Source organism: Vidua macroura, chromosome 29 (genome assembly GCF_024509145.1).
Source record: "Vidua macroura isolate BioBank_ID:100142 chromosome 29, ASM2450914v1, whole genome shotgun sequence".
NCBI lineage: Eukaryota > Metazoa > Chordata > Aves > Passeriformes > Viduidae > Vidua > Vidua macroura.
This window is the reverse complement of record NC_071599.1, coordinates 2,626,806-2,640,362: the sequence shown is the minus strand read 5'-3', so window position 1 is coordinate 2,640,362 and position 13,557 is coordinate 2,626,806. Positions and strand designations below refer to the sequence as shown.

The 13,557-nt window shown below is 63.4% G+C and overlaps 4 protein-coding genes across 4 annotated transcripts; 3 read left to right on the top strand and 1 right to left on the bottom strand.

The window, feature by feature from the left end:
- The first annotated feature begins 631 nt into the window (after window positions 1-631).
- LOC128820303 (uncharacterized) lies at window positions 632-1,779 on the top strand. The gene is made up of 2 exons (XM_054000959.1): window positions 632-1,308; window positions 1,597-1,779. The coding sequence occupies exons 1-2, from the start codon at window positions 988-990 to the stop codon at window positions 1,777-1,779; spliced, it is 504 nt and encodes a 167-aa protein (XP_053856934.1). The 5' UTR covers window positions 632-987.
- Window positions 1,780-2,153: 374 nt separating this feature from the next.
- On the top strand, window positions 2,154-6,246 carry TTC24 (tetratricopeptide repeat domain 24; the record flags this gene model as incomplete). The annotated part of the gene is made up of 10 exons (XM_054000958.1): window positions 2,154-2,889; window positions 2,964-3,182; window positions 3,263-3,391; window positions 3,504-3,625; window positions 3,730-3,846; window positions 3,964-4,034; window positions 4,130-4,194; window positions 4,338-4,470; window positions 4,711-4,887; window positions 5,501-6,246. Coding segments are annotated over 10 exons (1,869 nt in total), but the record flags the coding sequence as incomplete, so codon positions are not given.
- Window positions 6,247-6,748: 502 nt separating this feature from the next.
- On the top strand, window positions 6,749-9,058 carry NAXE (NAD(P)HX epimerase). The gene is made up of 6 exons (XM_054001185.1): window positions 6,749-7,124; window positions 7,363-7,471; window positions 7,884-7,994; window positions 8,139-8,252; window positions 8,338-8,485; window positions 8,568-9,058. The coding sequence occupies exons 1-6, from the start codon at window positions 6,943-6,945 to the stop codon at window positions 8,768-8,770; spliced, it is 867 nt and encodes a 288-aa protein (XP_053857160.1). The 5' UTR covers window positions 6,749-6,942; the 3' UTR covers window positions 8,771-9,058.
- LOC128820391 (G patch domain-containing protein 4) lies at window positions 9,015-11,767 on the bottom strand. Its single transcript, XM_054001138.1, has 7 exons — window positions 11,382-11,767; window positions 10,948-11,021; window positions 10,772-10,864; window positions 10,463-10,570; window positions 10,242-10,345; window positions 10,089-10,139; window positions 9,015-9,962 (listed from the first exon to the last, which is right to left on the bottom strand). Exons 1-7 carry the CDS (start codon window positions 11,455-11,457, stop codon window positions 9,353-9,355), a joined length of 1,116 nt encoding a protein of 371 aa, XP_053857113.1. The 5' UTR covers window positions 11,458-11,767; the 3' UTR covers window positions 9,015-9,352.
- Window positions 11,768-13,557: the final 1,790 nt, after the last annotated feature.

Genomic DNA, 13,557 nt, shown 5'->3' with positions numbered 1-13,557 from the left:
CCGCCCACGTGGCTCCGCGCGGGGACTGCCGGGCGGGACAGCGGGACACGGGGACAGCGGGACACCGGGACAGAGGGACAGAGGGACCCCGGGACAGAGGGACACCGGGACAGAGGGACAGAGGGACCCCGGGACAGAGGGACCCCGGGACAGAGGGACCCCGGGACAGAGGGACAGCGGGACAGAGGGACAGCGGGACAGAGGGACACCGGGACAGAGGGACAGAGGGACACCGGGACAGAGGGACCCCGGGACAGCGGAACAGAGGAAAGCGGGACAGAGGGACACCGGGACAGCGGAACAGAGGGACAGCGGGACACCAGGATACGGGGACAGAGGGACAGCGGGACACCGGGGAGCAGCGGCACCGGGACCCTGGGGAGTGGCGACACTGGGACCCCTGGGCACCGGGACACCGGGAGCCCAGCGGCACCGGGACACCGGCGGCACGAGCAGCACCGGGGAGCGGCTGCACCGGGACACCTGTGGGGGAGAGCGTGGGACACACACTGGGGAGCTCAGGGAGTACCGGGGGTGCGGGGAGGTGACACACACCGAGAGAGCGAGGGGAGCCTCGGGATGCAGGAGGAACCTTGGGGTGCAGGGGCTGGGCAAACACCGGGGTGCAGGGCCAAGCGAGGGCTGCTGCGGGACTCCACGGGCTGTGTCACGGGGTCAGCGCTGTGCCAGACCAAGGACGTGCCACCCAGCCCTGGGGTGCCCTGTACCCTCGCTGCTCTGAGCCCATCCATCAACCTGCTCCAAAGCATGAACCTGGCCCCGCATGGAACAAGCCCCCAGCACCCGCCACGAACTGTTGAGACAGCAAGGAGCTGGCTGTGCCATCCATTACGTGGCTGTCCTGTCCCTCACACAGTTTTCCCATCCATCCATCCATCCATCCATCCATCCATCCATCCATCCATCCATCCATCCATCCATCCATCCATCCCAGGGCTCCCACTGGCCCTGCTGCTCTGAGTTGCCATGGCACTGCGCACCTCCCTGGTGACAGGGATGAAACTGGAGCCAGCGGCGCCATTGTGGGATGTGCTTTCCCAGGAACAGGCCTGGCTTTGTCCCGGCCTGTGCCACCGCCTGCCACGCTCCTGTCTCTCAGAACCCGGCCGTCCGTCACCAGGGGCTGTGACCCGCTCCAGGCACCTTTCCAGGCAGCCCAAGCGCCTCAGACATCCTCCATCCCCGCAGCAGAGCCGTGGCTTGTGGCAGCAACGCGGCTGCGGCGGCGGGGATGCCTCGTCTCTCTGCTCCCCGCTCTCGGCGCACTTTGCACCTGAAGAACAAACAGTAAGTGTGTGCAAGGCGTTATTCTGCCTCCAAAAAAGGCACCCCAGCAACTCCCACTCCATGCTGCCCCTCCTCCTCCTCCCCCAGTGACCTCTTTCCTCTCTCGTGGCCACCAAGGCTTGTGGGGTCCGCCATGGAAAGACCTTTTCCTTCCTGAAACTTAATAGCAAACAGGCTACAAGACATCCCTAATTTTTCATAAATAATATAAAATAATGCTGCTCATTTGAAGTGCTCGTTGGCTGGACCATGCTGGCTTGGCTGCCTAAGCACCTCTGTCTCTTGCAGGCAGGCTGCTGCTGCCCCTGCCCATGGATTCGGAAGAGGCTGCTGACCTGGGAGCGCAGCCCACCACCCCCAGAGCCCCCACAGACCCCACAGGATCCACAGACCCCACTGCCCCCACAGACCCCACAGACCCCACAGACCCCACAGGACCCACAGACCCCACCGCCCCCAGAGCCCCCATAGACCCCACAGACCCCACAGGACCCACACACCCCACAGACCCCACAGACCCCACAGGATCCACAGACCCCACAGGACCCACAGACCCCACAGACCCCACAGCCCCCACAGACCCCACAGGACCCACACACCCCACTGCCCCCTCTGCCCCCAAACACCCCACTGCCCCTTCTGCCCCCACAGGACCCACAGGACCCACACACCCCACTGTCCCCACACACCCCACTGCCCCCTCTGCCCCCAAACACCCCACTGCCCCCTCTGCCCCCACAGGACCCACACACCCCACTGCCCCTTCTGCCCCCACAGGACCCACAGGACCCACACACCCCACTGTCCCCACACACCCCACTGCCCCCTCTGCCCCCAAACACCCCACTGCCCCCTCTGCCCCAACAGGATCCACCACCCCTGCGGCCCCCACCAGCTGCAAGAAGAGCCGTAAGAAGAAGAAGGCTGAGGCCAGGGCAGCTGCTCCGGAGGGAGGGGATGAGGCGGCGGGGCGGGTGGATGCGATCGAGGGCCTCACACGAGCCGGACATCGGGCGCTGGCCCTGGGCGCCGGGCGGGAGGCAGTGGGGTGCTTCAGGAAGGCCCTGCTCCTCTCCAGGGACGCACTGAGCCCCCAGCTCCACAGGGCTTGTGCTTTTAACCTGGGGGCTGCCTATGTGGAGACTGGGAAGCCCAAAAAGGCCTTTGAGTTCCTCCTCCAGTCCCAGCCCTCAGAGGCGGAGAGCAGGGACCGCTTGGGGAGCCTTTATTTCAGCGTCGGGGCGGCACATGAAGGCCTCCAGGATTTTCCAAAGGCTCTGGAGCGTTTTGAGAAAGTCTCCGGCCACGCCGGTGCCGCGCAGGCTGGCAGCCGAGCGGGGACCTGCGTGCAGATGGGCTGCTGCTACCTGGGGATGCGCGAGCCGGCCCGGGCCGCGCGGTGCTTCCTGGAGGCGGCACGGGCCTACGCGGCGGCCGAGAGCCCCGAGGCCGCGGCCGTGGCTCTGAGCCGGGCGAGCGGCTCCATGCTGCAGAGCCGGCGGTTCCGGGCGGCGGAGATCGCCGGGGTCCTCGCCCGGTGCCGCTCACTCTGCGAGGCCATCCCCGACCTGGCCCTGCGAGGTAACGCCGCGCCCTTCGCTCTCAGGGCCCTGGCGAGCGGCTCCCACGCCTTGCTTTCCCTCTCTGTCCCCCAGGGAAACTCTACAACGACATCGGCCTCGGCTACTCGCAGCTCCACATCTTCTCCCTGGCTGCCGAGAGCTTCGAGCGGGCCTTGGGGCTGTGTGGTGCGGAGCCGCAGCGGGACCGGCACCGGGAGGCCGCGCTGCTGCAGAACCTGGGCGCTGCCCACAACGCCCAGCGCAGCTTCGGCGCCGCGCTGGGCTGGCACCGGCGCGCGGCCGCGCTCCACGGTAGCTCACGCCGCTGTCTCTGCCTCTTGGCTTTGCCGGACGTGCCAGCTCGGCATGGAGCCCCGTGTTCCCAATTCCAGGCGCTCTGGGGAACCGCAGGGCTCAGGGGCAGAGCTTTGGGAACCTGGCGTACGCCTGCAGCCGGCTCGGGAACCACGGGGCAGCCGCGGAGAGCTACCTGCACGCCCTGCAAGCCTTCCGGGACTCGGGTGAGGGGAGGCACAGGCAGCCCTGCAGCATCCCGGAGCCAGGCTGGGTAACGCTGCCTGCCGGGGATCTCGGCTGAGCAGCGCAGGGACCGATGCAGCCCTTTGCTCCCAGGGGATTTGCAGGGGCAGTGGCAAGCGTGCGAGGGGCTGGGCGCAGCGTGCTTCCACCTGGGAGACCCCCAGAAAGCCATCGGGCACTATCAGGAGGCTCTGATTTTGCTTTCCCGCTGTCAGGTGAGGCATGATGGGGCACCCCTCCCCTGCATCATGGGGCACTGGCCTCAGCCCTGGGGCAAACCCACTTAGCCCGTCACACAAATAGGTTCTCTCCGCCACAGGACAGCCCCAGAGCTGCCCACAAACGGGTCGTGCACAAGCTCACAGATGCCATCCAGCACCGACTCCACCTCAGCCACCTCTCCTCCCACGGGGCTTGGGCACCCACCCCAGCCCAGGTGAGCATCACCCAGGGCATGGCACACTCTGGAGGGATGGGAACTGGGACCCCAGTAGGGGTTGTGACAAGAGCTGCCTGAGTTTGCGGGGCAATTAACACATGTTAATCCCATCAGGAGCCCAGCCAGCTGCGGTTTTGCTCCACGCTGCCCCGTGCCAGTAGGACACAGCTCCAGGGGAGCGAGGTGTGAGTAGGAAAGCTGCCGTCCTCTCTCTCCTTCCTCTGGAATGAGTTTCCAGATGAAAGAGGCGACAAGCCTTCCTTCGCTCCATGTCCTTCAGGGGGAAAGCCCAGGCTGAGGACGAGCTGTATTGGCGTATGCCAGGAGCACATCCTGGGTATTCAGGTACAAACCTGAGTACTCAGACCCGGGTATTCAGAGGGTACAAACTAAACGTGGGGTTGAGCCATCAGGCAATTCCTGATGGAGCTGAGTCCTTGGCACAGCCTGATACTGTGCTCTTGCCTGTTTGTCCTTCCTTCCTGGAGGCACAAGAGTGGCCCTGACTGGTGGTCTCGCACTGGAGTCCTGCAACCCAAGTGGCCTCCTGGGCAGCTCTGGGGAGGATGATGATGGTCCCAGCTCAGCTCCAGGGTATCACAGTGAGCCCCAGGCTAACAGGTGGGTGGGCAAGGGGGAGGCACCTCAGTAGAGCTCCTGACACCCAAATACCTCTGCAGCACAAGGGACTTCTCCTGTTTAACGCTGAAAATCCAGAGATTTTTAAAGATACATAATTCTGGGAGTGCATTCAGGGTCATTCCAGCTGGATCCTAGGGAGGGTTCAGTCACAATGTGACCGGGGAGAGTTTGCCAGAGGCGCTGTCCAGAACCCCCACATGAGGTTCACTTGTCTCTCAGCACGAGGATCACGAGCCCCCTGCCCCTGGCCAAGCCACCCCATGCGGGCCTCCAGCTCCACAAGTACCACAGACAACCAGAACATCGCTTCTCCAGTGAGCCCAGGCCGGGGGGTCTCGCACCGCATTCCACGGGGCATCAAAACCGCCAAACCCTCCCTCCGAGGCCTCCGGAGAGGTAGGTGGTGCCTTGGGGGACTGGGCAAGGGAGGTTTGAGTGTCCTCTGAGGGGAGGGTTCAGGAGTGAAGACCCCAGCAGAGCTGTGTCTTAGCACGGACACGACCCCAAGGCAAAAGTCACAGGGGCTGGGGATTTTGGCACCTCGTAGCCAACACCAAAACTGCACCCTATGGATGGGGCAGCAGATCTAAGAGTGGTTTCCAGCACCTTGGTATGAACCTCCTGCCCACTCCTGCCTTCCAGTGCTTAAAGGGCCTCCAAGAGAGCTGGAGAGGGACTTTGGACAAGGGCCTGAAGTGCAGGACAAGGGGGAATGGCTCCCACTGCCACAGGGCAGGGTTTGGTGGGATATTGGGAAGAAATTGTTCCCTGTGAGGGTGGGCAGGCCCTGGCACAGGGTGCCCAGAGAAGCTGTGGCTGCCCCATCCCTGGCAGTGTCCAAGGCCAGGTTGGACAGGGCTTGGAGACAGTGGAAGATGTCCCTGCCCATGGCAGGGGGCTGGGATGAGATGGGCTTTAAGATCCCTTCCTGTGACTCTGTGATTTCATTATTCCATTTTGCATCCTGCTGCACACCCCTGCTCCCCGTGATGCCTCCGTGACCTTGCAGCCTTGACGACGACCCCACTGCCACTGCTGCCGGCTGCTGGCCCCGCCGGGGACCTCGCACGGGGACCGGGACTCTGTCCCTCGTCTGCAGCCTCGTGTGACCAGGAGGACACCGGGGAAACGCCGTTTCTGGGGGGGCCTCGGAGGCTGGGGGGGGGGGGTGGGCCGTTGAGCCAACACGGTTTTAACCCCTGTGAAAAATGCATATTTTATGATTGGCTTTTCGCAAATGTTGCAATGAATATTATATGTGTAATGTTGGAAAGTTACGCTGTATTAATTCTCTCAAGAAGTGTGTTAAATGTATTTTTAAGTTATAACGCAATGTTAAGATAGAAACTATACTATGTAAGATACTTTTTAACTAGCTCAAGAAAGAGATGAGATAATCAAGAAATTCTTTGCACAGAGATGACAGGGACGGGGCCCATAAAGAGTTACAGCCTCCTTATCAGAAAAAACAAACATTCTTCCACCTTCTCTCCGTCTTTATGGAACCACCAGGATTAAGGAGAAGAAGTTGACAAAAACCACAAAAAATTTGCAAGGAATTTATGCATCATGTATGAGATGTATGAATATGCAACAGGCTATTGCTTTTAAGGTTATTCCTTTGTTCACCAGGCATGCTTGTCGTGGCTTAAGTGCCCGAGAGCATCCGGACATCCGTAATTCTTTGCTTTTTACTGTCTTGTAATTGTCCTAACTCTAAATTTTTATTACTCTAACCGTATTACTATTTTTATAACCATCTTATTATTATTAAACTTAAAAAAAAAAAAATTTAAAAACCCCAGTGATTGGCGTTTTTCACAACCCCGCTCCCCTTCTGCCGTCCCGTGTGTGTCGGGGCCCCGGCGAGGAAATGAAGGGGCTGGAGGGACCGCGGAGTCCGGCGGGGCACGGAGGAACCGCGGCCCCGGTCGGGCCCCGCCGGGCGGTGAAGGGCGCTCCGCCCCGGGGCGGCCCCGCGCCTGCTCCGCGGAGCTCCGGGGCCGTACCGGGGCCTACCGGGGCCGTACCGGGGCCGTACCGGGCCGTGCCCGCTCCGAGGGCCGTACCGGGGCCGTACCGGGGCCGTACCGGGCCGTGCCCGCTCCGAGGGCCGTACCGGGGCCGCACCGGGCCGTGCCCGCTCCAGGGGCCGCACCGGGGCCGTACCGGGGCCGCACCGGGGCCTACCGGGCCGTGCCCGCTCCCAGGGCCGCATCGGGGTCGTACCGGGCCGTGCCTGTTCTGAGGGCCGCACCGGGGCCATACCGGGTTGTACCGGGCCGTGCCCGCTCCGAGGGCCGCACCGGGGCCGTACCGGGCCGTGCCCGCTCCGGGGGCCGCACCGGGGCCGTACCGGGCCGTGCCCGCTCCGGGGGCCGCACCGGGGCCGTACCGGGCCGTGCCCGCTCCGAGGGCCGCTCCGGGGCCGTACCGGGCCGTGCCCGCCGCATGCCGGGCCCGCGGGCTCTGCTGGGCTTGGGGCTGCTGGTGGCGGCGGCGCGGGCGGGCGGGCGGTGCCGGGACGGCGGCTGGGGCTGGGGCTGGGCCCGGGAGCGGTGCCGGTGCCTTCCCCGCCGCGCCATGCACGTCCCCAGCGCGGGGGCCGGCCCGACGGGGCTCCGCTTCCTGGGGTAGGCCGGCGGGAGGGGAGGCGGGCGGTGCGCGGGGGCACCGGGACGGGGCGCGGGCGGGCTGAGGGGCGCAGAGGGCTCGGGCAGGACACCGGGATGGGCTGCGATGTACGCGGGGGCTCAGCTCTGTGTGTCCCCCCCCCCCGACCCCGGTCATGCAAAGTCGAGGGGTCATAGCCCCCCCAGGCTGGGCCTGGCCGGGTTTTGGGGTACCCAGGGGTGCCATCTCCCACCCTAGGCAGGAGGAGGCCCAGGCTATCGACCAGGAGCTCTTCACCGAGTACAAGTTCAGCGTGGACCAGCTGATGGAGCTGGCGGGGCTGAGCTGTGCCACTGCCATTGCCAAGGTGGGGGTCCTGGGGGGGCAGAAGGGGCTCCTGGCACTGTGGGCTGGCACCTGGCACGATGTGGGGGTCCCGACATCGTGGGCTGAGCTGTGGCACTGCCAGCAGCAGGGTGGGGGTCCCGACATCGTGGGCTGAGCTGTGGCACTGCCAGGGTGGGTGCCCGGGAGGTGGGTGGAGGTCCTGGGGGAGAGTTCCAGCGCTACAGGCAGAGTGCTGTCCCCACCATGGACAAGCTGGGGGGCAAGGGAGGGTCCTGGGGATGGTAGCATTGTGTACCAAGCTGTGCTACCACCGAGGTGGGCACCAGGGAGGCAGATGGTGATCTTGGGAATCCTCCCAGTCCCAAGTTGGGGGTCTTGCGAATCCCAGCCCACTTCCCCATCATAACCCTGTGCCTCTTGCCCCCCATCAGGCCTACCCACCCAGCTCCTTCACCACGAGCCAGCCCGCTGTGCTGGTGGTCTGCGGGCCAGGGAACAACGGCGGTGATGGGCTGGTCTGCGCCCGGCACCTGAAGATGTTTGTGAGTCTTGCACAGGCAGCCACAGGCTCCCCGTGAGGGTGCTGGTCCCTGCACACTCCTGTACCTGTGGGCTCCAGGGTCCCGCTCCTCTGGCCGCTGCTGGTGCCAGGGTGGGATTAGTTCAGGTTCTTTCTGTTCTTGCAGGGCTACCAACCAACCGTGTATTACCCCAAGCGCCCCAGCAAGCCCCTCTTTGAAGGTTTAACCACCCAGTGCAAGAAGATGGATATTCCCTTCCTCCCCGAGTTCCCAGCTGAGGTGAGGAGCAGCTCCCAGCTTGGCAGCACCTGCCCCCGTTGCTGTGGCCAGGACTGCCCTTCACCTGCTGCCATCCCTGCCGCAGGCTGCGTTCATCGACGAGCTCTATGGCCTGGTGGTGGATGCCATTTTCGGCTTCAGCTTCACGGGAGCAGTGCGGGAGCCCTTTGGCAGCATCCTGGGCACTCTGGAGCGCGTCACGGTGCCCATCGCCAGCATTGACATCCCCTCAGGTGAGTTGTGCCTGCACCTGCCGGAGGAAGGTGCCCGGCCAGGGTGGTCCCAGCTCCAGCCTGGCCACGGGGCTCGTTGCAGGCTGGGATGTGGAGAAGGGGAAGGCAGACGGCCTCCAGCCTGACATGCTCATCTCCCTGACGGCGCCCAAGAAGGCGGCGATGCATTTCACCGGCCGGTACCACTTCCTTGGGGGCAGGTTTGTGCCCCCTGCGCTCCAGGAGAAATACGCTCTGAACTTGCCAGCGTACCCCGGCACAGACTGCGTCCTGCAGCTGACCTAGAGCTGGGGCCAGAGGGGCTGGGGGGGCCAGGCTGGGCTTCAGCACTGCACACCAGGGCCAAATTCTGCCCAAGCCTCTGCCAGGAGGGTGCTCAGCACCTCACTGGGCTGCAGTGTGAGCCAGCAGGATGGAAAGGCCCAGGAGGTGGGAGTGGTGAGGGGCTGCTGCCTAATCCAAGTGCTGGTGTAAAGGTGTAAAGGTGATCTGGGGTTCTGCCACTCACAGCACCACTCACACTTTGGGATAATCTGATTACAATAAAGATTTATTCACGCCCTTGAAAAAATACTTCAGTGCTCTGCAGGGTGTGTCCTTCTGTGGCAGGCCCATGGCAAATGGGTCCCTGCCCCAGGGCCTGGGGGGAACCAGGGTCATTCCTGAAGGTTCAGGTGGTGAACTAAAGCTTGATCCAGCTCCAGACCAACTTTTCCTAGCCCAGCATCCCCAGGCAGCTGGGCCACAGTGCTGGGCTCCATCTGGAACAAGTTCAGAGAACCCCATGGCACCCACCAGCACCAGGATCAGGACCCTTACAGCCAGGTGGGACTGGCAGCTGCACAGCATGGCAGCCAAGTCACTTGCTCACTCTGGCTCCCTCTTCCTCTTCTTCTTCTTCCTCTTCTTTGTAGGGCTGTGTCCCAGGTTTGGCTCATCTGTCTCTTGTAGAGCTACGTCTGTTTCAGCTGGCTCTTCTGTGTCCTCCTCTTCCTGCTGCTGCTGCTTCTTCTTCTTTCTCCTCTTTGCAGCCTTCCCCTCCTCTTCTACCACCTCCTCTTCTGGGCTTAGTTCTGCCTTCTTCCTCCTCTTCATGACCTTCCCCTCCTCTCCTGATACCTCTTCTCCACATGACTCCGTGATCACCTTCTTCTTCTTCTTCTTCCTCCTCCTCATGACCTCTTCCTCTCCTGTCAGCTCCTCTTCTCTGCTTGGCCCCTGCTTCTTCTTCTTCTTCTTCCTCTTCACAACCTTTTCTTCTTCCAACACCTCCTCCTGTTCTCTGTTTGGTTCCTGGCTCTGTAGCACCTCGGGGCTGGCTCCATCCCTGGACTGTTTCCTTTTCTTCTTTTTGCCCTGGCTGCTCTCCGGGGGCTCCTGCTGCCGCTCCCGTTGCCGGTACGTGGCCAGGAAGGCTCGTTCCTGCTCCTCCAGGCGCGCCAGCTTGGCACTCATGGTCAGGCCGTGACGGGCACCCCTGCAATGATCACAGGCAGCGAGGACTGGCACCTCCCCAGCAGGGAAGGTGTGCCCCAGCCCAGCCTGCTCACCAGCCCCTGCGAGGAGGGGGCAGCCCGGCCAGCTGACCCCCCCAGCCACTCACTTGTGTGCCGTGCGGCCCCCGCACGCCCGCACCAGCTCCTCGTCCGTCAGCCTGTGGGACACAGACAAGACCTGTCACCCCCAGCATCTGTGGGGGGAACACGGTCTGGAGCAGTGTTCCTGTCAGCCCTCAAGGGACGGGGCCCAGCCTCACCTCCTGACCGAAGAGAGGTCCAGCTTCTCCTCCTCCTCCTCCTCCTGACTGCTGCCAGAGCTGCCTGGCAGTGTCTCCTCCCCACAGGCTGTGAGCGTGGCTGACTGCAGCACAGAGACACAGGGACTGTGACTAAGGGGAACAAGGCAAACGGGGCTCTGGGGGCCACAGCAGCAACGAGCTGGGGGCCATGCAGCCCCCGGGCTCCTGGGGCCAGTTACCTTCACGAAGCGGCCGTAGAGCAGGCTCCCGCTGCTGCCGGCCTTGCGCGGCTTCTTATTGCTGATGCTGCCTCCCTGCTCAGAAAGTGCCTTCACAGAGATGCCATCCTGGCCAGAAAAGGCAAAAAGGCTTGGAAACGATCCATCCGAGCAGCACCTCTGCACCACCACAGCCCCTGTGCGAGGTGCTGCTTCCTCACAGGGGGGATACGGTGGCGGTGCAGGAGTCACGGAAGGAACCCAAACACCTTCCCCTGCCTTCAACCCCGTCCAACCGGGGTGCCCCCGCCAAGCCCCCAGCCCTCCAACCTGCCCGGCCTCCACAGCGATGTTGGCGGCCGCCTTGTTGAAGACGTGGTCCCACCAGTGGAAGGTGAAGGGCTCCGCCGCGTCGTGTCCCACCTGCGGGGCGCAGAGGAGCTGCCGGAATGGCTGCGGTGGGCAGCGGGCACCGCGCCGGGGGCCGGGCGGGGAGCGGCACTCACCCCGGCCGTGTCGCACTTCACCTTCACCCGGATGGCCTCGGCGATGCCGTCCTGCCGCCTGCCCAGCCCCTGCCCTGCACACAAAGCACCCGTCACCCCTGCACGGCCGCGGGCACCGGAGGCACCGGGGGCACCGGAGGCACCGCGGGCACCGGAGGCACCGGGGGCACCGGGAGCTGCAGGACCCCGAGGGTGGGGAGAGAGGTCCAGAGCGGGTCCTGCAGGAAGGAGGGGAGCGGGGGGCGGCCTCTGGGGACCACTGGGGTCTGGGGACCGGGGGCTGCCGGGGGTTTGGGGGGAGCTGGGTCCTGGAGGGAGCTGGGGAAGATGGGGCTTGGGGACGGGGATCGGAGTCTGGGGGGAGCCGGGGGCGCTCGGGGGGGGGGGGGGGACAGGCCGGGGACCGCGGGCCGGGGACCCCCGCCCGGCCCCACCTCGGCGCCAGCCGTGCCGCTTCAGCTGCGTCTCGGCGAACAGCATCCCGCGGCCCGGCGGCTCCGGGGCGCTCATGGCCCGGCGGCTCCGGGGGATCCCGGAGGGTCGCGGGGAGTCCCGGTGTGTCCCGCTGTGTCCCTGGGAGAGTCCCGCTGTGTCCCTGGGAGAGTCCCGGTGTGTCCCGGGGGGAGTCCCGGTATATCTCGGTTTGTCCCGGTTTGTCCCGGTATATCCCGGTGTGTCCCGGTGTGTCCCTGGGAGAGTCCCGGTGTGTCCCGGTATATCCCGGTGTGTCCCGGTGTGTCCCGGTATATCCCGGTGTGTCCCGGTTTGTCCCGGTTTGTCCCGGCACCGCCGCACGAGGCCGGGGCGGGGTCACGGCCGGGCTGCCGGGAACGGGCTGTGCGCATGCGCGAGGGGCGGGGCCGAGAATGCGCCGATGGACGCGGGGACAGGGGAGGGACAGAGGGACAGGGACAGGGGGACAAGGGGAGGGACAGGGGGACAGGGGAGGGACAGAGGGACAGGGACAGAGGGACGGGGGGGACAGAGGGACGGGAAGGGACAGGGGAGGGACATGGGGACAGGCGGACACACGGACACAGGGACAGGGGTTGCACGGACACGGGCACGGAGGACACACGGACGCGGGGACAGGGATAGGGACAGACGGACATACAGACATATCGACAGGGATAGGGACATAGGGACAGGAGGACACACGGACACGGGGACAGACGGACATACAGACATAGCGACAGGGACAGGGACATGGGGACGTGGGACATGAACATGGAGGCGTGGGACACACGGCCATGGGGACACACGGCCACGGGGACACACGGACACGGGGACGCACACGGGTGTGCACACACGAACAAAGCCATGCACGCTCGTGTGCACACCTAACCCGTGCCCACACCTGCAGCCGTGCTCACACCCGTGCACACGAGTACGTGCTCACACTGACTCGTGCACGCGCACACACGGGCACACTCGTGTGTGTGAACGTGACACACACCTGCACACACCCGCCCCTGCTGAGTGATGCACACACACACCCCTGCTGGGTGTGCCACAGGCACACGCACGGAGATGACCTGTACTCACAGACAGACAGACAGACACAGACACACAGACAGACAGACAGAGCTGTCCTGTACACACAGACACACAGACAGACACACACATAGACACACAGACAGACAGACAGACACAGAGGGAGCTGTCCTGTACACACAGACACACAGACACACAGCTGGCCTGTACACACAGACACACAGACAGACACAGACACACATAGACACACAGACAGACAGACAGACACAGGCACGGAGCTGACCTGCACACACAGACAGACAGACACACATACACACACAGAGCTGTCCTGTACACAGACAGACAAACAGACACACAGAGAGCTGACTCTGCCCTGTACACAGACAGACAAACAGACACACAGAGAGCTGACTCTGCCCTGTACACAGACAGACAAACAGACACACAGAGCTGACTCTGCCCTCTGTTGGGAGGGTTAGGCCTGCAGCCTGACAGACAGACAGACACACACAGAGCTGTCTTTGCCCTGTACACAGACAGACAAACAGACACACACACAGAGCTGACTCTGCCCTGTACACAGACAGACAAACAGACACACAGAGAGCTGACTCTGCCCTGTACACAGACAGACAGACACACACATAGACACACAGACAGTCAGACAGACACATGCATGGAGCTGACCTGTGCATGCACACAGACAGACAAACAGACACACACAGAGCTGACTCTGCCCTCTGTTGGGAGGGTTAGGCCTGCAGCCTGACAGACAGACAGACACACACACACACACTTGCCCTCCCAGTTCCAGTGCAACACTGAGGGCAGTTTTGGCTCTGGTATAGCCAACCCTAGCAGCTGGAAACAGCCAAAACCCCACAGCAAAGCCTGGTGAACGTGCCCAGCACCAGGCAGGCAGTGACAGGAAAGAGGTGTCAGCTTGCTGGTGGAATTAAAAATAAACCATGTCAGAGAAACATGAATATGGCCCTAAATGTGCCATGGTCAGGTCCTGCAGCAGGGAGCTGGCAGGGCTGGCCATGGCCCAGCCATTCTCTAAATCATGGTTTTCTGCCCTTGAATGCTGCAGAATTCAGCAGAGAGGCTGAGGAG

Coding starts and splice junctions, on each gene's coding strand:
- LOC128820303 (XM_054000959.1), top strand. CDS start 988: ATGGCACTGCGCACCTCCCTGGTGACAGGGATGAAACTGGAGCCAGCG. Junction 1,309..1,596: donor TTGCACCTGAAGAACAAACA/GTAAGTGTGTGC, acceptor TGTCTCTTGCAG/GCAGGCTGCTGCTGCCCCTG.
- NAXE (XM_054001185.1), top strand. CDS start 6,943: ATGCCGGGCCCGCGGGCTCTGCTGGGCTTGGGGCTGCTGGTGGCGGCG. Junction 7,472..7,883: donor GTGCCACTGCCATTGCCAAG/GTGGGGGTCCTG, acceptor GCCCCCCATCAG/GCCTACCCACCCAGCTCCTT. Junction 8,253..8,337: donor TCCCCGAGTTCCCAGCTGAG/GTGAGGAGCAGC, acceptor TCCCTGCCGCAG/GCTGCGTTCATCGACGAGCT.
- LOC128820391 (XM_054001138.1), bottom strand. CDS start 11,457: ATGAGCGCCCCGGAGCCGCCGGGCCGCGGGATGCTGTTCGCCGAGACG. Junction 10,571..10,771: donor TCGCTGTGGAGGCCGGGCAG/GTTGGAGGGCTG, acceptor TTTTCTGGCCAG/GATGGCATCTCTGTGAAGGC. Junction 10,346..10,462: donor TCTACGGCCGCTTCGTGAAG/GTAACTGGCCCC, acceptor TCTGTGCTGCAG/TCAGCCACGCTCACAGCCTG.